Source organism: Pyrgilauda ruficollis, unplaced genomic scaffold (assembly GCF_017590135.1).
Source record: "Pyrgilauda ruficollis isolate IOZ18807 unplaced genomic scaffold, ASM1759013v1 scaffold96, whole genome shotgun sequence".
Classification (NCBI taxonomy): Eukaryota; Metazoa; Chordata; class Aves; order Passeriformes; family Passeridae; genus Pyrgilauda; species Pyrgilauda ruficollis.
In genome coordinates, this window is record NW_024531710.1 from 1936029 (window position 1) to 1953367 (window position 17339).

General features: G+C 38.1%; 1 protein-coding gene across 14 annotated transcripts in view; it reads left to right on the forward strand.

The window, feature by feature from the left end:
* Window positions 1-17339, forward strand: part of HERC1 (HECT and RLD domain containing E3 ubiquitin protein ligase family member 1) — a 130641-nt gene that overhangs the window by 51823 nt on the left and 61479 nt on the right. For 12 of the 14 annotated variants that reach the window (XM_041489771.1, XM_041489770.1, XM_041489769.1 and 9 more), the window contains 16 exons: window positions 284-455; window positions 2405-2711; window positions 3799-3922; window positions 4188-4239; window positions 10083-10354; window positions 10659-10874; window positions 10960-11080; window positions 11656-11893; window positions 12802-12995; window positions 13926-14081; window positions 14314-14420; window positions 14652-14762; window positions 14851-15027; window positions 15673-15912; window positions 16107-16190; window positions 16670-17190. In XM_041489771.1, the coding sequence (XP_041345705.1) occupies window positions 284-455; window positions 2405-2711; window positions 3799-3922; window positions 4188-4239; window positions 10083-10354; window positions 10659-10874; window positions 10960-11080; window positions 11656-11893; window positions 12802-12995; window positions 13926-14081; window positions 14314-14420; window positions 14652-14762; window positions 14851-15027; window positions 15673-15912; window positions 16107-16190; window positions 16670-17190 (3092 nt within the window). The remainder of the gene's footprint in view (window positions 1-283; window positions 456-2404; window positions 2712-3798; window positions 3923-4187; window positions 4240-10082; window positions 10355-10658; window positions 10875-10959; window positions 11081-11655; window positions 11894-12801; window positions 12996-13925; window positions 14082-14313; window positions 14421-14651; window positions 14763-14850; window positions 15028-15672; window positions 15913-16106; window positions 16191-16669; window positions 17191-17339) is intronic. The other 2 variants (XM_041489762.1, XM_041489768.1) reach the window with 1 other exon arrangement.

Below are 17339 nucleotides of genomic sequence, written 5' to 3' on the forward strand. Positions count from 1 at the left end.
GGTGCTGAAGTGTCAAAAGTTTGACTGTAGAGTGTAAGTAAGCATTACAAGGAGACATTTTTCTGAAGATAATCTGAGTCATGGTTACAAAAGGAAAATTAAATTTTCCAACTTAACTATTTAAAACCTTGAATGTAGACAACTGTCTTTGTTGTATATTTCACACAGTATCACAAGTACTTTGTGGTAGGAAGAAACCTCTTATTCAATGCCTGTGTCCTTGTACATTCATCTTTCATTTTGGTGAGAATTTCACTTCATGTGTGTAATTTTTTTAATCAAGATGCTAGATAACCAAGAATCTGCTGATGTTGATACTCAAGAACATTCTTTTACTCGTACAATTGATGAAGAAGCAGAAATGGAGGAGCAGGCAGAACGTGACAGGGAGGAAGGACACCCAGAACAAGAAGATGAAGAGGAGGAAAGAGAACATGAAGTTATGACAGCTGGCAGTAAGTACTGGTTATGTGTTTAAATAATGCCATGTCCTTTGGAAGGACAGTGTTTTCTTCACTCTGAGGTAAAATTGAAAAATTATTTTAAAGATTATGAAAGATCTGTCTGCATAAACATTTTGAGAGGTTTATTTTTATACAATGATGTAATGTTTTTTTGTAGTTTAGGAAAGTTTTTAGATATAAAGGAATGTGAATACTAAGTGAGTTCATTGCAGTTCAGGGCATATGACATATACCAGCACTTCTGTATGCACTGTCTGCAGGACTACTTGGTTTCATCTTGTTTTCTCTGAAGTTCTTGTCATTATATCTCTGAGTTTTCATCAGTATTTAGATACAGAATTTTGGCTGTGTCTGTATGTGTTGTTGTTTTATGCTTTGAAGGGTAATGTTATTCTGAAGTTTGGAAACAAAACTGTTTTATTAGTAGTGGACTGTGTTGGAATTCACTTGTATTTTTGAATATCTCTGCTCTTAAAAATGTGGAGGTTTCAGTCAGAGTTTGGTATTTTTAACAGTATTTGCCATATTTTCTCCTGGACTTCGTGAACATCTTGTTTAATTCTTCAGAAGATAGCTTGAAAAAGGTGGATTTCACAAACTGTTACACTGATTAGGGCTTGTAGTCCAGCTTGATGGGGTAGTTAATCCTTAATTTTTTCAGTCTCAGTAAAGCAACAGACAGTCACACAAGGTTGGTTTTTTCTCTGTTGTAAACTGAGTGTTCTCCAAGACAGCATTTGTGTTAGCCTTGGAACATTTCTGTAGAATGCATGTAGCTTAAGAAATGAAATTGGCTGACTTGAAATATTTTCTGTAGCTGCACAATTTTCTTTTCCAAGTATTGTTCCTCTGGGTACTGTTAAAATGTTTATCTTTTTCCCGTCTCTGCTGTCATCTCTTATTTTGCTGACAGTTTCCCATTAGGCCTTCCACTCCCATTTCTCTTTGGGACCTTATTGACCAAAATGTGTGTTACACCTTTAGTTTTATAGAATGTGTCATTCCATGGAGTGCAGTGGAGCTGAAGTGCACATTCATGAGGTGATTTGTGGTTCTAGAAGATTTACACGTCACCCACTCAGTACAGGCAGTATGTTTGGCTGCTTGATTTGCAGTTATTCTGGTTAAATGCTCAGAGCTCTCAAATTCCACCTAGACAGGGATTCTGGGTACAATAAGGGAAATGTATCCAGAAACATTCTGACAGATGATGGTCTTACACGCACAGAAAAGTAGGAAGATGATGACTCTCTCACTTTGGTTCCTAAGGGATGCTGAACCTGGCATGTGGAGTTCTATTCATATCAGTGAAGGAAGTATTTGATTTTACTTTTGCCTATCCAAAGGGGATCTGAATCTTTCAAATTAAAGTGATTAAATCAAGAGAACTTTAGTTATTTGGACATAGATGAGGAGGGCTCTCACACATACTCTTTAGAAGAATCTGACCTTTTAGACTAGAGCAGAATTAAGTAAAGTGTAGGCTAAGAATTTTGATAGGATCTTCATTGTACTGCCCAAAGCTAATAAAAGCCTGAAGCTGTTCCAGTGTCAAATTGGAGATATTCTGGTGTCTGCAATACAGATTTACAGAAGCATTATTTTATATAATCTGCTAAAGGGCAAATGTGAAATAATCTCTTTCTCTTTGATGCTATTCAAACATGAGTTGGGTTGCAGTAAGACACCAAAAGAGTTTGAATGTTCTGTTAAAGTGCATTGTCCTTCATTTTAAAATTAACGTTGTATAAATGCTTCGTTTAACTTGTTTGCATGACTTCTTTTATGGCACTGTATTAGCATTGTATTCTTTTACTGTTAGAAAAATAATAGTTGTTCTTTGTAGTGGGGTAGTTCTTGGCCCAATATATAGATGAATATTTTATTCTCTGTGGCTTTGTCTAGAAGCTAAGACTTTCTTTTTGTGTTGTATATTACAGAAATATTTCAATGTTTCCTATCAGCCCGTGAAGTAGCTCGCAGTCGGGATCGAGATAGGATGAGCACGGGGACGGGGACTAGAGTTGATGATCCACCTGCTCAATCCCAGCAGGAACGAAGGATCAGCACTGATCTGACAGAAGGGCAGGATGTGTACACTGCTGCCTGCAACTCTGTGATCCACAGATGTGCCTTGCTGATCTTGGGCGTGAGCCCTGCCATTGAGGAGCTGCAGAAGCGAAGGGAGGATGGGCAGCTCCAGCAGCCTCCCTCTGCTGCTCCAGAGGGCATTGGGCTCATGACGAGGTGGGCTTTGCTGACTCTTACACCATGGTTAACTTTTCTCTGCTCCCTTTAGAGTTGATTATACAACCCCAGTTTTCCTCTGAGCATTATTGCAGTTTTATTTAGAAGAAAATTACTGCTGAGAGCAGTGTTATGCTTCTGTTGAAAAGAGTGATTTTTCTCCGCTTTTCTTGGCCATGCTAACTAAACCTGAAGAGTTTTATTCTGTGTGTACCCTATATAAGTTTCAAAACTGGGCTTAGTGGTAAGTAGTTCCAATCATCAGGTGTACAGGCAGCATGAGGTACTTTGAAAAATTGTTGATTTTTCATGTGATTTTTTTGCATTTGGATTTTTTTTTACCATATTTCTGGTTTTTTGGACCATACCAATATCCTATGTAGTAGTGTTAAAAAAACCAACTGTGTATGTTTAAAACAAAAGTTTCAAAGCCTGTTATGACAGAAGTGTTGTTCATGATTGATTTTTACAGGTATTCCTATCATAGGCATGGGTAAGACTAGTTGTTAGGTGTCCTGTTTTGATATTTTAAGTTAAGATATTGATGGGAAAGATACTAAGATATTGAGGAGAAAAATTATATATATTCAGTACCCTTTTATTCTTTTTGCCTCTTTTTGGAAATCTAGTCCCTAAAGCACGGGTGGCTGCCTCTGTCATTGTGAAAGTGGCTTTCATCTCCAGCATATCAACTTTAGGATGCATTTTTTGGGTGGGTTTTTAATAAGTTCAGTGCTTTTTCACCCACTTACTCCGTCTCTGTTTCTTGTCCTCTCAGCTCAGAGTGTTTCTCTTTACTCTGTGTAATACTTATGAAGGCTCTAGAGCAATCACTCATTTGCAGTTGACATGTTCACTTGACCAGTAAGGCTGTTAAGAAGTAACAGAATTTACTAATACCCTTTTTAAATATAATTGAAGCCATCAGACCACTCTTTTCCTCTTTAATGTGGTCTTGTAATGTTCTGTGATAGTCTCCTCCCAAATAAAACTGTGGCACCTGCTAAATTTGGCTATCTTACCTGTGTGTAATATCAGCATTTTTTTTTCTCTGTGTGTGTGCACACAAATGTGTGTGCACCTGAAGCAGGAGTGAAAGTCTTACAGCAGAAAGTCGCTCAATCCATGCAAACTCAAGCTACAGACTGATGAAGTCAAGAAGTGAATCTGATTTGTCTCAGCCAGAATCAGATGAGGAAGGTTATTCACTGGTAAGTAAACCAGCATGATGTATTTAGGGATTGTCAATAGAATATTTGTACTGGAAGTACACCTGAAGCATTTGTCTAGCTCTGTGTTTCGTACCTTAATTCATCATTGTTAAGAGGAAGCACTAGCGGTAAAAAAAATTGAAAGAATTATAGCTCTGTCATCTGTCTCACTCTTATGGTGAGGGATGAAATGTAAATACTCTAATATTATGCACCACATATGATCACCTGAGGAAATGAGGCTTTTATTATTCTTTTAATTTAGAGTGGAAGACGAAATGTTGATTTGGATTTGGCAGCATCACACAGGAAGAGGGGTAAGTTCTCTTGTTTACCTAGTGAATACTAACCTGACAAATGTTAGGAGTTTCTTAAGTTAAACTATGTTTGCAGTTACATACAGTTTATAGTTATCTACCAGGTGTTAAAACTGAGCATTTAAAAATAGCATCTAAAATAATTTTTACCCACTCTGTGTTGTGTGAACTTCTGTTGCTTTGTGGCTTGGTTATAGTATTTCCTTGGTTATTACTCTTCATTCTGGTTTCTGCAATTGTAATGCTCTTTTGAAACAAGTGAGGTTTTCTGTTAAGTGAGTCAAAAATGTGCATTCTGTTTTCACTCATGTGACTTCAAGAATAAAAAATTGTGGAATGTTCCATTCTTGTGCTAACAATGAGCTTTTACCATAAAATGTGCTTGAATCTGGAGAGCTTGTATTCAGAAGACACTGCTTTATTTTGCGTCCTTTGAACACCAGCACATCTACAGAACCAAGCAGCCACGTTTTCTGTTGCTCTTTCTTACTGCTTCATACTGGGGAATCTCAGTGAGCTCCCTGATAGAAGGTGGTGGAGGGACTAAAAAGTCCCACTTCCATCTGGATGATGCAGAACCTGTCTGAAAATCACGACTCGGGTCTGCTGTGTCTGTAAAGAGCATGGGACTATGCAAACAGGAATTAGGTTGAGTTATGATATTCCTCAGTAACAGAAGCCTCGATACTGTTGGTTAAGGTAAGAATTCTGGTTTAAAAGGCTTAATCATTGAGCAGAATACTCAGAGGTTTCATGCCTTTGAAATTTGGAATTGCAAAAGGTGCTATCAGTGGCAGCACCCATTAGATTTAAATATTTAATGTGGAAAGTGGCGCCTGTCCATGCATAATCAGTTGAAACAGTTGAGTAAGTAAAGAAATGCACTAGAGCTGCTTTAACTGTGACAGCAGATGTATCATGGCATTCTCAGGGTTAGAAGATCTATCAGAAGGCCTCTGTCAACCCCTGATCTGCAGGACATTCTTTGAAGCTGGCATTTTTAGCTTTGCCATTACTCTGACACAGAACTCTGTACTTGATATCCTTTGTGTTCCAAGAGTAACCTAGGACATAATCTTGGATTAGGTCTCAGGTACAATATGTCTCATGAATTATGGTTCCTGGACTCTTGCTTATGCCAATGTCACTTTGTCACAAGCCTCAGGAAGTGAGTAATAGTGCAAGAGTAGACTTCATCAAAACTTTTTTACAGCAAAAAGATTCTCTATCAGGTCTGAACACTGAGAAGAGACTGGTAAATACAGTGAATCTGTCCAGCACCTAAAAAGACGCTCAAATAGCTCATTTGCAAACTGAAGACTGTCACAACATGTACAGATACCACTCTTTTGGTAGTGGGAGACTTCCTTGGGAGTTGGCACACAGTAATGCAAGCTTGTCTGCTTGTGCTGGGTGATACATATGCCAGTTTTTGTTGATAACCAATGCCAGAGTCAGAAAATGCAGGGTGCACCTATAGGAAAACATTCCTTGTACATCTGTCAAGGTCAGGAAAAGATCTACAAGTATTTGTGTGATAAATGGATGGGCTGTTCAGCTCAGTGCTTTTTATGGTCTTTTGTCTCTTGTGACATGTCTGTTTTGTGAATCCTAGTTATCTCCTAGAACTGAAGCATGTCCCAGTGTTTGGTGAGGGTGTAACTTGCAGCTTTTTTGGATTGTCCACCCCTTGTCATGTGGCCAGCACAGTGCAGTGGCAGCTGTGGATGTCTGGTGAATCCCCTTCAGTTTTATCTTTATTCTTGCGGTGTGCTGTGACTAATAAAGGAGATAATGCTATGAGTTCCTATGGTATTTTTGATGAATATGGAAGGAAAAGCATTCTCTTTTAACTTCATTAACCTCATAGCCACCCAGTCCAATCTTTATTATAATTACTTTCTTAATTTATTCTGTCTATTCAGAAAGAGAACTGGGCTATTCCTGCTTCAGCCTGAGGATCCTTTAAGTATCTTGTTTCCTGCTATTATTCAGTTATTTCTTTATTAGTAAACTTTTCCTTCCATCACTACAGAAAAAGTCTTTTTGAGTAATTTTGCAGTAAGGGGTAATGAGCAGCACATTGCTGTTTTCCCCTTGTATCTAAGCCCTTTGTTTTTTCTATTGCTTAGATTAATTTTTTCAGTTTTGCAGATCCAGAGATTTTGCCTGCAGATGTTGTGAACGGTGCCTATGGGGTGCTGTACACCACGTTATGTACACAGCAGTAAGGAAAGCACAGCCAGCAGGGCAGTCACAAACAGCTACAGATCACTGAGAGTCCTCCACTCTTGGCTTTCCATCCTCTACAATTTAACCCAGTGAATTTCAGTGTACTTGTGTGTACTGCTGTGCCTAACTAACACAGCTGGGCTACTCCAAAAAAAGCAGCAACTTCACTGAAACCCAAATGGAGTTGAAATATTTTAGTGTACCTGTAATAATTAATTGTGCCTTTGAAAATTGACAAATTGTGCTTAAGGAAGGGACTTGAACCTAAAAGCAAACATACATACCCATGAGTGCATACAGCTGTGCTACAGGGGATTATTTCTTTTTTCCTTAAAGGTGGAGAATTTAGAAGGACTGTTATCTAGGCTGTATTCATGCCAAACAAGAGTAAATATTTTTTCCATAGGCCTTGCTGCTTGGTATATTGTATTAATTGAGATGAGACTGATTGTTTAAGTCAGAATAATATGAGGCAGAGATTTTATGAGTATGTTACCTTCTGTTTCAAATATGTGCTTTTGTCTTCTGCTTCTTGTGTGGTGTAGTGTATTTACTCCTTTTTGGCCAGTTGAGCCCCAGAAAAAAGAAGAGCTTCAAGCAAGTAACTGATGGCATGTTTATTTTTTGTCTCTATAGCTTCCCTACATAGCTTCCTTTGTTCTATAAAGTGTGCATTGCAGCTGTGCCACATTCATTTAGAAAACTCATTATTACAAGCTGGCTTATAAGGACAAGTTCTTGTTTTACTGTAAGCTTCAGGTTTATTCATCTGTGCAGCTCTATTCATGTGATTGTAGAGGCTTCTGAAAGCACTGTACTGCAATCAATTCTGTGTGATTGACATTACACAGAATCAAGCTGAGCTCCAATGTAGTCACATATTTGATTCTTCTGCTGATACATAGTATGTTCAAGAGGGAAGAGTTTACTCTGTGCCCTAATGGTTAAACATTTTTAGTTCTGAAGTATTCTCCTTTGATTTCTGACATATTTGTGTCTAAACTCTCTCCTTTCAATTATAACTTCTATTGTTCTACATTTAATCTGTAACTCGTAATCATTGCACTTTTCTCCAAATTAGAAATATTTTTACATTGGTCTTCTATTTAAACATTCCTGCATTTTGTACTAAAACAATTAGCTAAGATGTCATAGTTTCTGCAAATAGAAATAATTTAAGGTTTTATTAATACATGGTTTTGGGTTTCTTATAAGGTTTGTTGCCTATCAAAACTAAATTTTCTTCTGATGTTCTGTAAACCTGTTAAAGATTTCCTTTAGCTTATGATTTAAGCCACTGGAAATGGCTTTTGTTTCTTTACAAATGCTTTGATTCTGTGGCATAGTGCATTGTGGGGCAGATGGAGGGAAGGAAGCTGAAGTCACTTTGAGCTCTCCTGCTGTACAAAGGCTGGAGGGCTTATGGGGCTTTTGGAAAGAGCTGCTGCTCTGTAGGCTGTGTTTTGTGGCCTAGGAAATGGTTTAGCTGTGCTTCCTGTGGGTCATCTGAGGCTTCATTTGTCCTCTCCCCTGGGCTCTGTTCACCATGCACTTGCCAGGAAACAGCTTCCTACATGAAACTGAATATTTTAGCACCTGTTTGTTCTGTTCTTATTTATCTTATGTTTCTCACCGGCCACTTCCCCATGTAGCTTAGATTTTAAAGGAAAGCTTTAAAGCAACTATTCTAACAATTGATGTTAAAATTAGAGTAAAGGTGATTTTTTTTTTTTAATATTATTGCCAGGTATAAATTGTAAAATTGAGTAACAGAATTTCTTTAAATTTTTTCATAGTAAATGTGATAAAATAGGTTGTTCTCTGTAAACCATGTAGTCTTACTGTGTTATGTAAAGCAGCAGAGATTAGGAAATTAGATTGCACTTTGAAAAGATGTGTTTGAACATGATCTTTGCATTATCCAAAATAAATTTGAGTCTGTATCACCTAAGTACTGTGACAGTTCTTCCTGAAGCCATAGCAGTCTGCTTAGTAGCAAGTGCAAGGAAAACTATGGCAATGTGCATTAGCACTATTTACTAAAAACAGAATGGAATGTGAAGAGGTTTTCATAATTTGTAGCCCTGACAATTACATTTTTGGCAACGAAGTATAGGTACCCTGGTTGACAAAAGAGAAGCAAAATTTCACAGTATTTTGAATTTGTAAATTGCATGAAGGTGCAAATTGTGACCTGCAGGTGCTGACTCATTGGCTCAAAACAGCATTTTGCCTTTACTTCAGGAAAAAAGTTATGTAGGTTGCTAGGAAAGTTAGCCCAAGTTCAAAACCACTGTGTCTGTCTTTGCTTGTTCCTGTGAGCAGCTGTTGTAGGGAGGCAGCATTTAAAGGAGGCCCTGTAATTTGAGTCTGGCTGTTACCATTGGAACTCAGGTTTATTGTTGAAAGCAAGCTTTGGACAGATTAATTCCTATGACTTCGTGTGACTTTTCCCTGAAAATGGCTATGTTTAATAATGTTTGAAGCTGATACCCTGCAGAAAGATGTTTAAAACTGAAGTAATATAGATTTCTACGAGTACTGTGAGCAGATTGTGATTCTCCAAATTATAACTTACTGTACACAAGGTAGATAAATATTTAAACATTTTTTGTACATCATGTAAATAATCCAAACTAAAATTTCAAAGTGAGTGTTAAACACAGTTTAGGTTTCCACAGAGGTCTCCAGACACTGTCTCCCTGTACAGATGGGAAGTTCTTCTGATCAGGGTGTGCCCTCTTGTAATACTTTGCATGGCTCCAAGTGGGCAAACAGCACTTACAAAAGGAGGAAAATACTGACTGATGCCTATCAATGGACTGCTAATGAAGTTATGACTTGAGTGTCATGGCACTCATTTGTGCCAGGGAGAGAGTTCTAGCAAAACTCTCTTGGAAATTACATCAAAGCTATGGTGATAAATTCCAGTGCTGCAGAATGATGACTGATGCTCATTGGAAGAAGTCCATTTATTAGTGGTAATAAAGTTTCAGGTAATGACATGCTGGTGATAGGAAATATTTGAAAATAGACTTGTGAAACTGCCAGATGGCAGAGATCTAACACTCTAGATAGTGTTTTAATACACATGTATCTGTCTTGAGTCAAAGTTCTCTTTAGTCTAAAAAAAATTGTTTTCTTCTGCAGTCATGAATTCTGTAAATATTTCATTCAGAATAACATTGTGTTTTCTCAAAACTATGAAATGCAGTGGCTTGATTAAAATCCACTCTTGCTTTATGTTTAAACCTCAAAATCCAAGTGCCTAAGTTTCGTTGGTAGAAAATCTTTACTGTTATGTCATTTAGCTGCAAAGCATTTTTTATTCAGTGTTCCAGCTTTAAGCTGAGCAGTTTGAGTGGCTTCTTGTTGTTTTTTTCGTGTGGCAGCTTGTTACAATAGCGCTGAACATTTAAAAGAAATACAGCCTTTTCTTTAGGGAAATTGCTGTAAATTTAAATCAAGTCTCTAAGTTGCTTAATGCATGGTATAAATAACATGAATATTCATTTTCCACCTGTGTCAGTAGCAACAGCTCAGTCTTTACTTACTGCCAAAATGTGTTACCTGAATTGGAGTTGATGAGACTTCCTTGTGTGTATCTTCAGGAGCAATACATAGTCAAATGGAATCTCTGAGTGACTCGTGGGTTCGACTGAAGCACAGCAGAGATTGGTTATACACATCCTCCTACTCATTTGTTGAGTCTGATTTTGATCTCTCAAAATCCCTTGGAGTTCATACTTTGATTGAAAATGTTGTCAGTTTTGTAAGTGGAGATGTGGGAAGCTCCCCAGGATTTAAGGAACCAGAGGAAAGTATGTCCACCAGTCCACAAGCATCAATAATTGCAATGGAGCAGCAGCAGTTGAGGGCTGAGGTAAATTTCAGTTTAACAGCTCTTCTTATTCTTTGTACATTTTGCTCATTATAGGAATTTTTTTGAAACAGTGTCCACATTCCATCTATTAAAGTAATTTTTCCTTCTTTTCTGTTAAATATCTTAATTGGAACTGGGAACATTATGTAAACAAACTGAAACAAAACTGAAAGTGTTCCCTTTTTAAAAAAATATATGTGAACAGTGACCTCATTCATCTTTGCTTACAGTTCAGTATAATCCACTTTCCATTTCTAAGGGTACTGGCTACTTAATATTGTCTTTTGCCTGCCTTTATTTTTAGCTTCGTCTGGAAGCACTTCATCAGATTTTGGTGCTTCTATCAGGAATGGAGGAAAAAGGCTGTGTGCCATTAATGGGAAGCCACCAAGTACCAGGATTTCAGTCTTCTTCGCTGCTTACTTCTGTTAGACTCCAGTTTCTTGCTGGCTGCTTTGGTCTGGGCACTGTAGGACATGCAGGGACTAAAGGAGAGAGTGTAAGATTGCATCACTATCAGGTGTGTACTTCAGCAGTTTCTGCTGTTTCAATAACCCAGTGATAAAAATGTCTCAGTTTTTATAATATTTATTTGTTTGACCCAGGATGGTATCAGAGCAGCCAAGAGGAGTATTCAAATTGAAATCCAGGTGGCTGTGCACAAAATTTACCAGCAATTATCTGCTACTTTAGAAAGAGCTCTGCAAGCTAATAAGCATCACATAGGTAAGTGAAAAGCAGATTTGCAAACCAGATGTTCTCTAATGTACACTAGAACAGCTTGTATGTTTTCCAAGGCAGACTTTGACATTACTGACCAGAATTCACTGAATTGCCTATCTGACTTCTTTTCCTAAAAGAGAAATCTGCGTTGGTTGGTAGAACCCAGTGTCTATTATTTTTTTTACCTGGGTCATTTTGGTGTTTCACTTAGAGAAGTAATGTGAAAAAAGTACAAAATGAAGTATTTCACCCAGTTATCCTTACCTTAGAGAGAAGATTCTGGTTTGAGATTTAGCCTCAGAACATTAAATCACAAACTAGATCTGCGTGCTACTCTTTTTGGACCATTTTGACACAGAGTTACATTGAATTAAAGAAGAGTGCAGTGGTTCATCAGAAAGACTACCTCAAAGTGTCTGACAAAGCTCACTTTTTCTTCGAAAATTTAATTAATTAAATTAATTAAAATAATTAATCAAATTAATTAAATTAATTTAGAAATAATCTGCTGATCTTCTGTCTTAGTATTCTTACTCTGAACATGTTATTAATTAAAAACAACTTTATTTTAATCTTAGAAGCACAGCAGCGTCTTCTGTTGGTGACAGTCTTTGCTCTCAGCGTGCACTATCAGCCTGTTGATGTCTCCTTGGCCATTTCCACGGGGCTGTTAAATGTGCTGTCCCAGCTGTGTGGCACAGACACCATGTTAGGACAGCCCCTGCAGCTGCTGCCCAAAACTGGGGTTTCTCAGCTCAGCACGGCTTTGAAAGTAGCCAGCACGAGACTGCTGCAGATCCTGGCTATCACCACAGGGTGAGTGTCCCTTGCTTTTGAGAAACTTCATCACTGAGCTTTTCAGCAGCCTTGAAAAATGTTGTGTGAGGTTTCATTAGAACAGTAAATGTTGCTCAGGAATACATAAGTGAAGGGGGTGAGGGGGAAGAGTAGTCATGTTATTCATAGGAAAGACGCATGTAAGACTAATAAATAGTTTTCAGTTGAGTGTGTTTGAACTTGAATAGTCACAACTTTGTGGTCTGTAAACACTGTATTCTAGTAACCACTACTTTGCTACTTCAGCTTTGTGTAGAGCTGATTCAGTTGATGTGATAAGACTTTTTGTTGCTGTGTTAAAGTCATTTGTGCAAAAGCAGTACTGGTAATGTGAGAGTTTCTCGGAGCAAGACATAGTGCTTCTTTCCAGAATATGAAATATTTTTCTGAGGAATAGTGCTAGACCATGGGACAGCAGGCAAAGTCTTAGCAATACTTAAATATTTATTTCTTACTCAATAAAGAAAACACAAGTGGAGAAAGTGTTTTCTAATTGAAGTGAGAGTATTGTTTGATGTTGAGTACATGCATCTTACTTTCAGTCTTTGTACAATACATTGCATTTAGCTGCCAAATCTGTTATGTAAAAAAGCCCAATAATCCTACTCCAAAAAAATCCCCCAAACACATGAAAACAGCACCCCATGTATAGAAATTGCAGTGGAATTATGTTTAATTAATAGAGATATTCCTTTTTACCTTAGAAAGTGCTGAAAACTTATCCTTTGACTCCAAAGATTAGGCTGTTTTCATTTGTATTAAAAATAGGGTTAAAATAATAAAAAGAATTTAAGACTGTAATGGAGGATGGGGAAAAGTAACCTTCTGCAATTACTGTTCCTTAGATCAGCTCTCAAGTACTCCTAATTTTCTTTTTGTGTGTACAGAACCTATGCAGATAAACTGAGCCCAAAGGTGGTGCAGTCCTTGCTGGATTTATTATGCAGCCAGCTGAAGAACTTGCTATCACAAGCTGGTGTGATGCTGATGGCTTCCTTTGGAGAAGGGGAAGGTGAGGAAGGTGAAGTGGAATCAAAAAAGGCAGAGTCAAATGGGGATAATGAGAAGAGAGACTTCAGAGGTAATTATCTTACATAATTTCTGTAACAATTCTAAAATACCAGGAAACATAATAGAAGAAAGCACTGAATGCTGAGGTTCTCATCCACTCTAGTGTGTATTGGTTTTTGTTGGGTCATTTTTAATTCTCTTAATTAGATTAAAGTCATCAAATGATTTTGTGCTCAGTTCAGATTTACACAGAATTGATGCACAAAACTGCAAGAATAGGAGCAGACTGAGAGTAAGAATTACTTAATTGGGCTGGGAATTAGGAAGAGAGTATAGTTTTCCTTGAAAAATGAGTTGGTGGTCATAGTGTTTTTCATAAATGTCATAGGAATTTAATTATCAAAATTAATAAATATTGGAGAAATTCAGGAAATTATTGTATTTGCTTTGTATTATGCAGTTTTGCAGTCCGAGTGGATGGCAAGAAGGTGACGCTACTGTGTCATATAGGAAAATCCTCACCAAAAGATTTTCTGAAATACTGGTGTCTTCATGTGGCTTAGAATCCCTTAATGAGCATTTTGAATTTTGGTGGAAATTGTTTCTGAAGAATTTTTAATTGTAGCTTGGTTTTAAGTGTATATATGTTTTTGTTTGTGCTTTTAACTGTCTTCACTTTAAAATAACACAATGTCCAATGAATTACTAAGATAATTAATCAGGAATTAGGATATGAGGTCTTCCCACAGAGGTGGGAAGACCCTGACCCTTACCCTGGCCCACAAAAGTTTAATGTTGTTTTCTCTTCGTGTCTTGGTGAGGAGCAGGAGTGAGAGCACAGCTTGGTGGGCACCAGTCAGCTAAGGCTAACAGCCAGGCACCATGTAATAACTGATCATTGTGCTTTTACCTGCAGAACAGGTTGTTCCCAGTAACCAGGACTGCCAGTCAAGTTGTAATATTAAGGCTGTAAATGAAAACTTTTATTTTAACTTCCTAGCTGCCCTCCGAAAGCAACATGCAGCAGAATTGCACCTGGGAGACTTTCTTGTTTTCCTGCGTAGAGTTGTGTCTTCAAAAGCAATTCAGTCCAAGATGGCATCTCCAAAGTGGACAGAAGTCCTTCTTAACATTGCATCCCAGAAGTGTTGCTCAGGTATGATCATGTCAAAATGTGCTCCATGGTTACTTTGCATTTCTATAGTGTAGTTCCAAAAGCTAAGCCCTGTTAGAACATGTGTTATGTAGTGAGTTCCTAGTGAACAGTTCAAACCAACTGCAGTATAGGCATACAGGGGTTACACACTGGGGCACTGGGGGCATGGAACCAGGGGCAGGCCTGAAGCTAAAGTAATTTTAAGATTATTGATGCGTTGTTCCATCTTCAGGAGTTCCCTTGGTTGGCAATTTGAGGACTAGACTGCTTGCACTTCATGTACTAGAAGCTGTGTTACCTGCATGTGAATCTGGCGTTGAAGATGATCAGATGGCTCAGGTCTTTATTTTTTGTTATAAACTTTCACATTTCCTCAAAAATCGCTTAAGCTTCTAAATGTTTCGTAGGTTTCAAAATCCAAATCAAGCAAGGCTCAGTGTAGTTATTTGTTAATCTAAGAACACTAAATATTTTGATGTTTATACCTACAAAGCAAAGTAAAACAATATAATGTTGCTGTTGTCCTCATATTGGAGCTAAAATGATCTGAATTCTATCCCAATGCCCCAGGTTGTTGAACGATTGTTCTCACTTCTGTCTGACTGCATGTGGGAGAGTCCAATAGCCCAGGCCAAACATGCAATTCAAATAAAGGAGAAAGAGCAAGAAATGAAGCTCCAGGTAACAGTACTTGTACTTTGTACTTTGTCTTGTGACTGAATGCAGCTGAATTATATTTACCACAAATATTTTGTCCTATCTCTTGTAGAAGCAAGGAGAGTCTGAGGATGAAGATGAGAATCTTCCCATCCAGGAAGTGTCCTTTGATCCTGAGAAAGCTCAGTGCTGCATAGTGGAGAACGGGCAGATTCTAACTCATGGAAGTGGAGGCAAAGGATATGGCTTAGCTTCCACTGGAGTTACTTCTGGGTGTTACCAGTGGAAGGTAGGTTGCATAAATGTGTATTTCTTACCTTCTCTCTCATTGCTTTGGAAATGTGCTATGTTTTTTATTAACAGCACCTGCCTGTGTTTTTCACTTATGACACAATTCTTGAGTAATTGGCAGTGTTACATTTATGGTTGGACTCAATAATTGTAAGGACATTCTCCAACCTAAGTAATTCTGTGATTTTTCAGTGCCAAGGGAAGAGTTTGTGTCTGTTTTTGAGTGGTGGGATTTGAGTATTTCAGCACGCAGGTTGGAGATTGTGAACATGTATGTGTTATTGGACGTAATGGTAGTTGCCCCTAAGGTCCATAGTCAGCATGCATGTGCAGTTTTGCAAAACTTACCTACTGAATTACGTAGATTGAGGATTTTTTTTGTAGAAAAACATTTCACAAAGCATGTTGTTTTCCTGCAAAAAGACACATCAGCTTGACTGATGAGAACAGTGTTAAATACATCATTTGGAGGGATTTTTTAAAATGGTTTTAGCATATAAACTTACTGTTTTTCTCATTAAAAGCTTCTGTGAAAAACAGTTAAAAGTAGACATACATATGTGTAAGAAATATTTTCATTGCTTTGTTGTGTTAAAGTGTATATTCCTGATGTTTTTCCCTGTGTGTTTGTTTTGCCTGCTAGTTCTACATCGTGAAGGAGAACAGAGGCAATGAAGGCACTTGTGTGGGAGTATCTCGCTGGCCTGTGCATGACTTCAACCATCGCACCACCTCAGATATGTGGCTCTACAGAGCCTACAGTGGCAACCTGTATCACAATGGGGAGCAGACTTTGACTCTGTCAAGCTTTACCCAAGGAGATTTCATTACGTGTGTGTTAGATATGGAAGCAAGAACTATTTCCTTCGGTAAAAATGGAGAGGTATTTAACATAATTATTTTTTGGTGGGTTTTCTTGCAATGGTAATATGGCGTGGATAAGCATGAAAGTTAAAACATTTGGCAGTTTCAGTACTTAGAAGATTTATAATACCGACATAACTTCCTCATGTTTCGTATTTTTGCTTGTTAGGGTGTTCTAAGATTGAGGGGTTTTTTGTTTTGCTTCTTCCCTAGGAGCCAAAACTAGCTTTTGAAGACGTGGATGCAGCTGAGTTATACCCTTGTGTTATGTTCTATAGCAGTAACCCAGGAGAGAAGGTAACTTAAATGCTTATCTGTGGAGGTGTACTGGTTTAGGCTGGTATAAAGTCAGTATTCATCAGAGCAGCCTGTATGGTGCTGCTTTGAATTACTGACCAAAACAGTGTTGCTAATACAAAGTGTTTTAATTAATGTAATCTTTTGTAAATTTAAAATATATTTTACTATTTAGAATACATTTAAAAGCTTCATGTTCTACACAAAAAAATTCTGTTCCCCAGAAACAAGGGAGAGTGTAGTATTAGGAATTCTAGATAGTCTTCTGTGAGAAACCATGAAATAACATAGTTTCAGCATCCATGAGTCTGAAGGATGGAGGTTTTGCTCACTGTTAAGGTGGATTTCCTAGGGATTCTGAGGAGGAAAAAAGACAGTGCTAGTAATTATTTCTATTCAGCAGGCCACTCCAGTATTGATAAGAAGAGCTTATTGAGGTGTGTTGAGAAGATAATTTGTAAACTGTTCTCTTCAAACAGGTGAAGATCTGTGATATGCAGATGCGTGGGACACCAAGAGATTTGCTGCCTGGTGATCCCATCTGTAGTCCTGTTGCTGCAGTGCTGGCAGAAGCCACGATCCAGCTCATTCGAATCCTGCATCGCACAGACCGCTGGACATACTGCATCAATAAAAAAATGATGGAAAGACTGAATAAAATCAAAACATGTCTTAAGGAAGCAGGTCAAAAACTGAAGAAAAGTCGCTCTGTTCAAAGCCGAGAAGAGAACGAGGTGAGAGAGGAGAAAGAAAACAAAGAGGAGGAGAAAATCAAACACAGCCGCCATGGCCTGGCAGAGCTCTCAGAGCTGCAGCTGAAGATGCTCTGTGTGGAGGTGTGGCCTGTCCTAGCAGTGATTGGTGGAGTGGATGCTGGGCTCAGAGTTGGAGGTCGATGTGTCCACAAGCAAACGGGCCGTCATGCCACCCTGCTGGGAGTGGTGAAGGAGGGCAGTACCTCTGCCAAGGTCCAGTGGGATGAAGCAGAGATTACCATCAGGTATGCTCATTTCCTACACTTTTTGCTATTTAGTAGTAGTGGTTTGTGGTTGGAAATCCTCAGAAGAAACATATCCTTTGTATTAGTCATGATGATCGATTACTTGAAGTGTAGACTTCAGTGGTATTGAAATTAATGCTGCCTTGAGG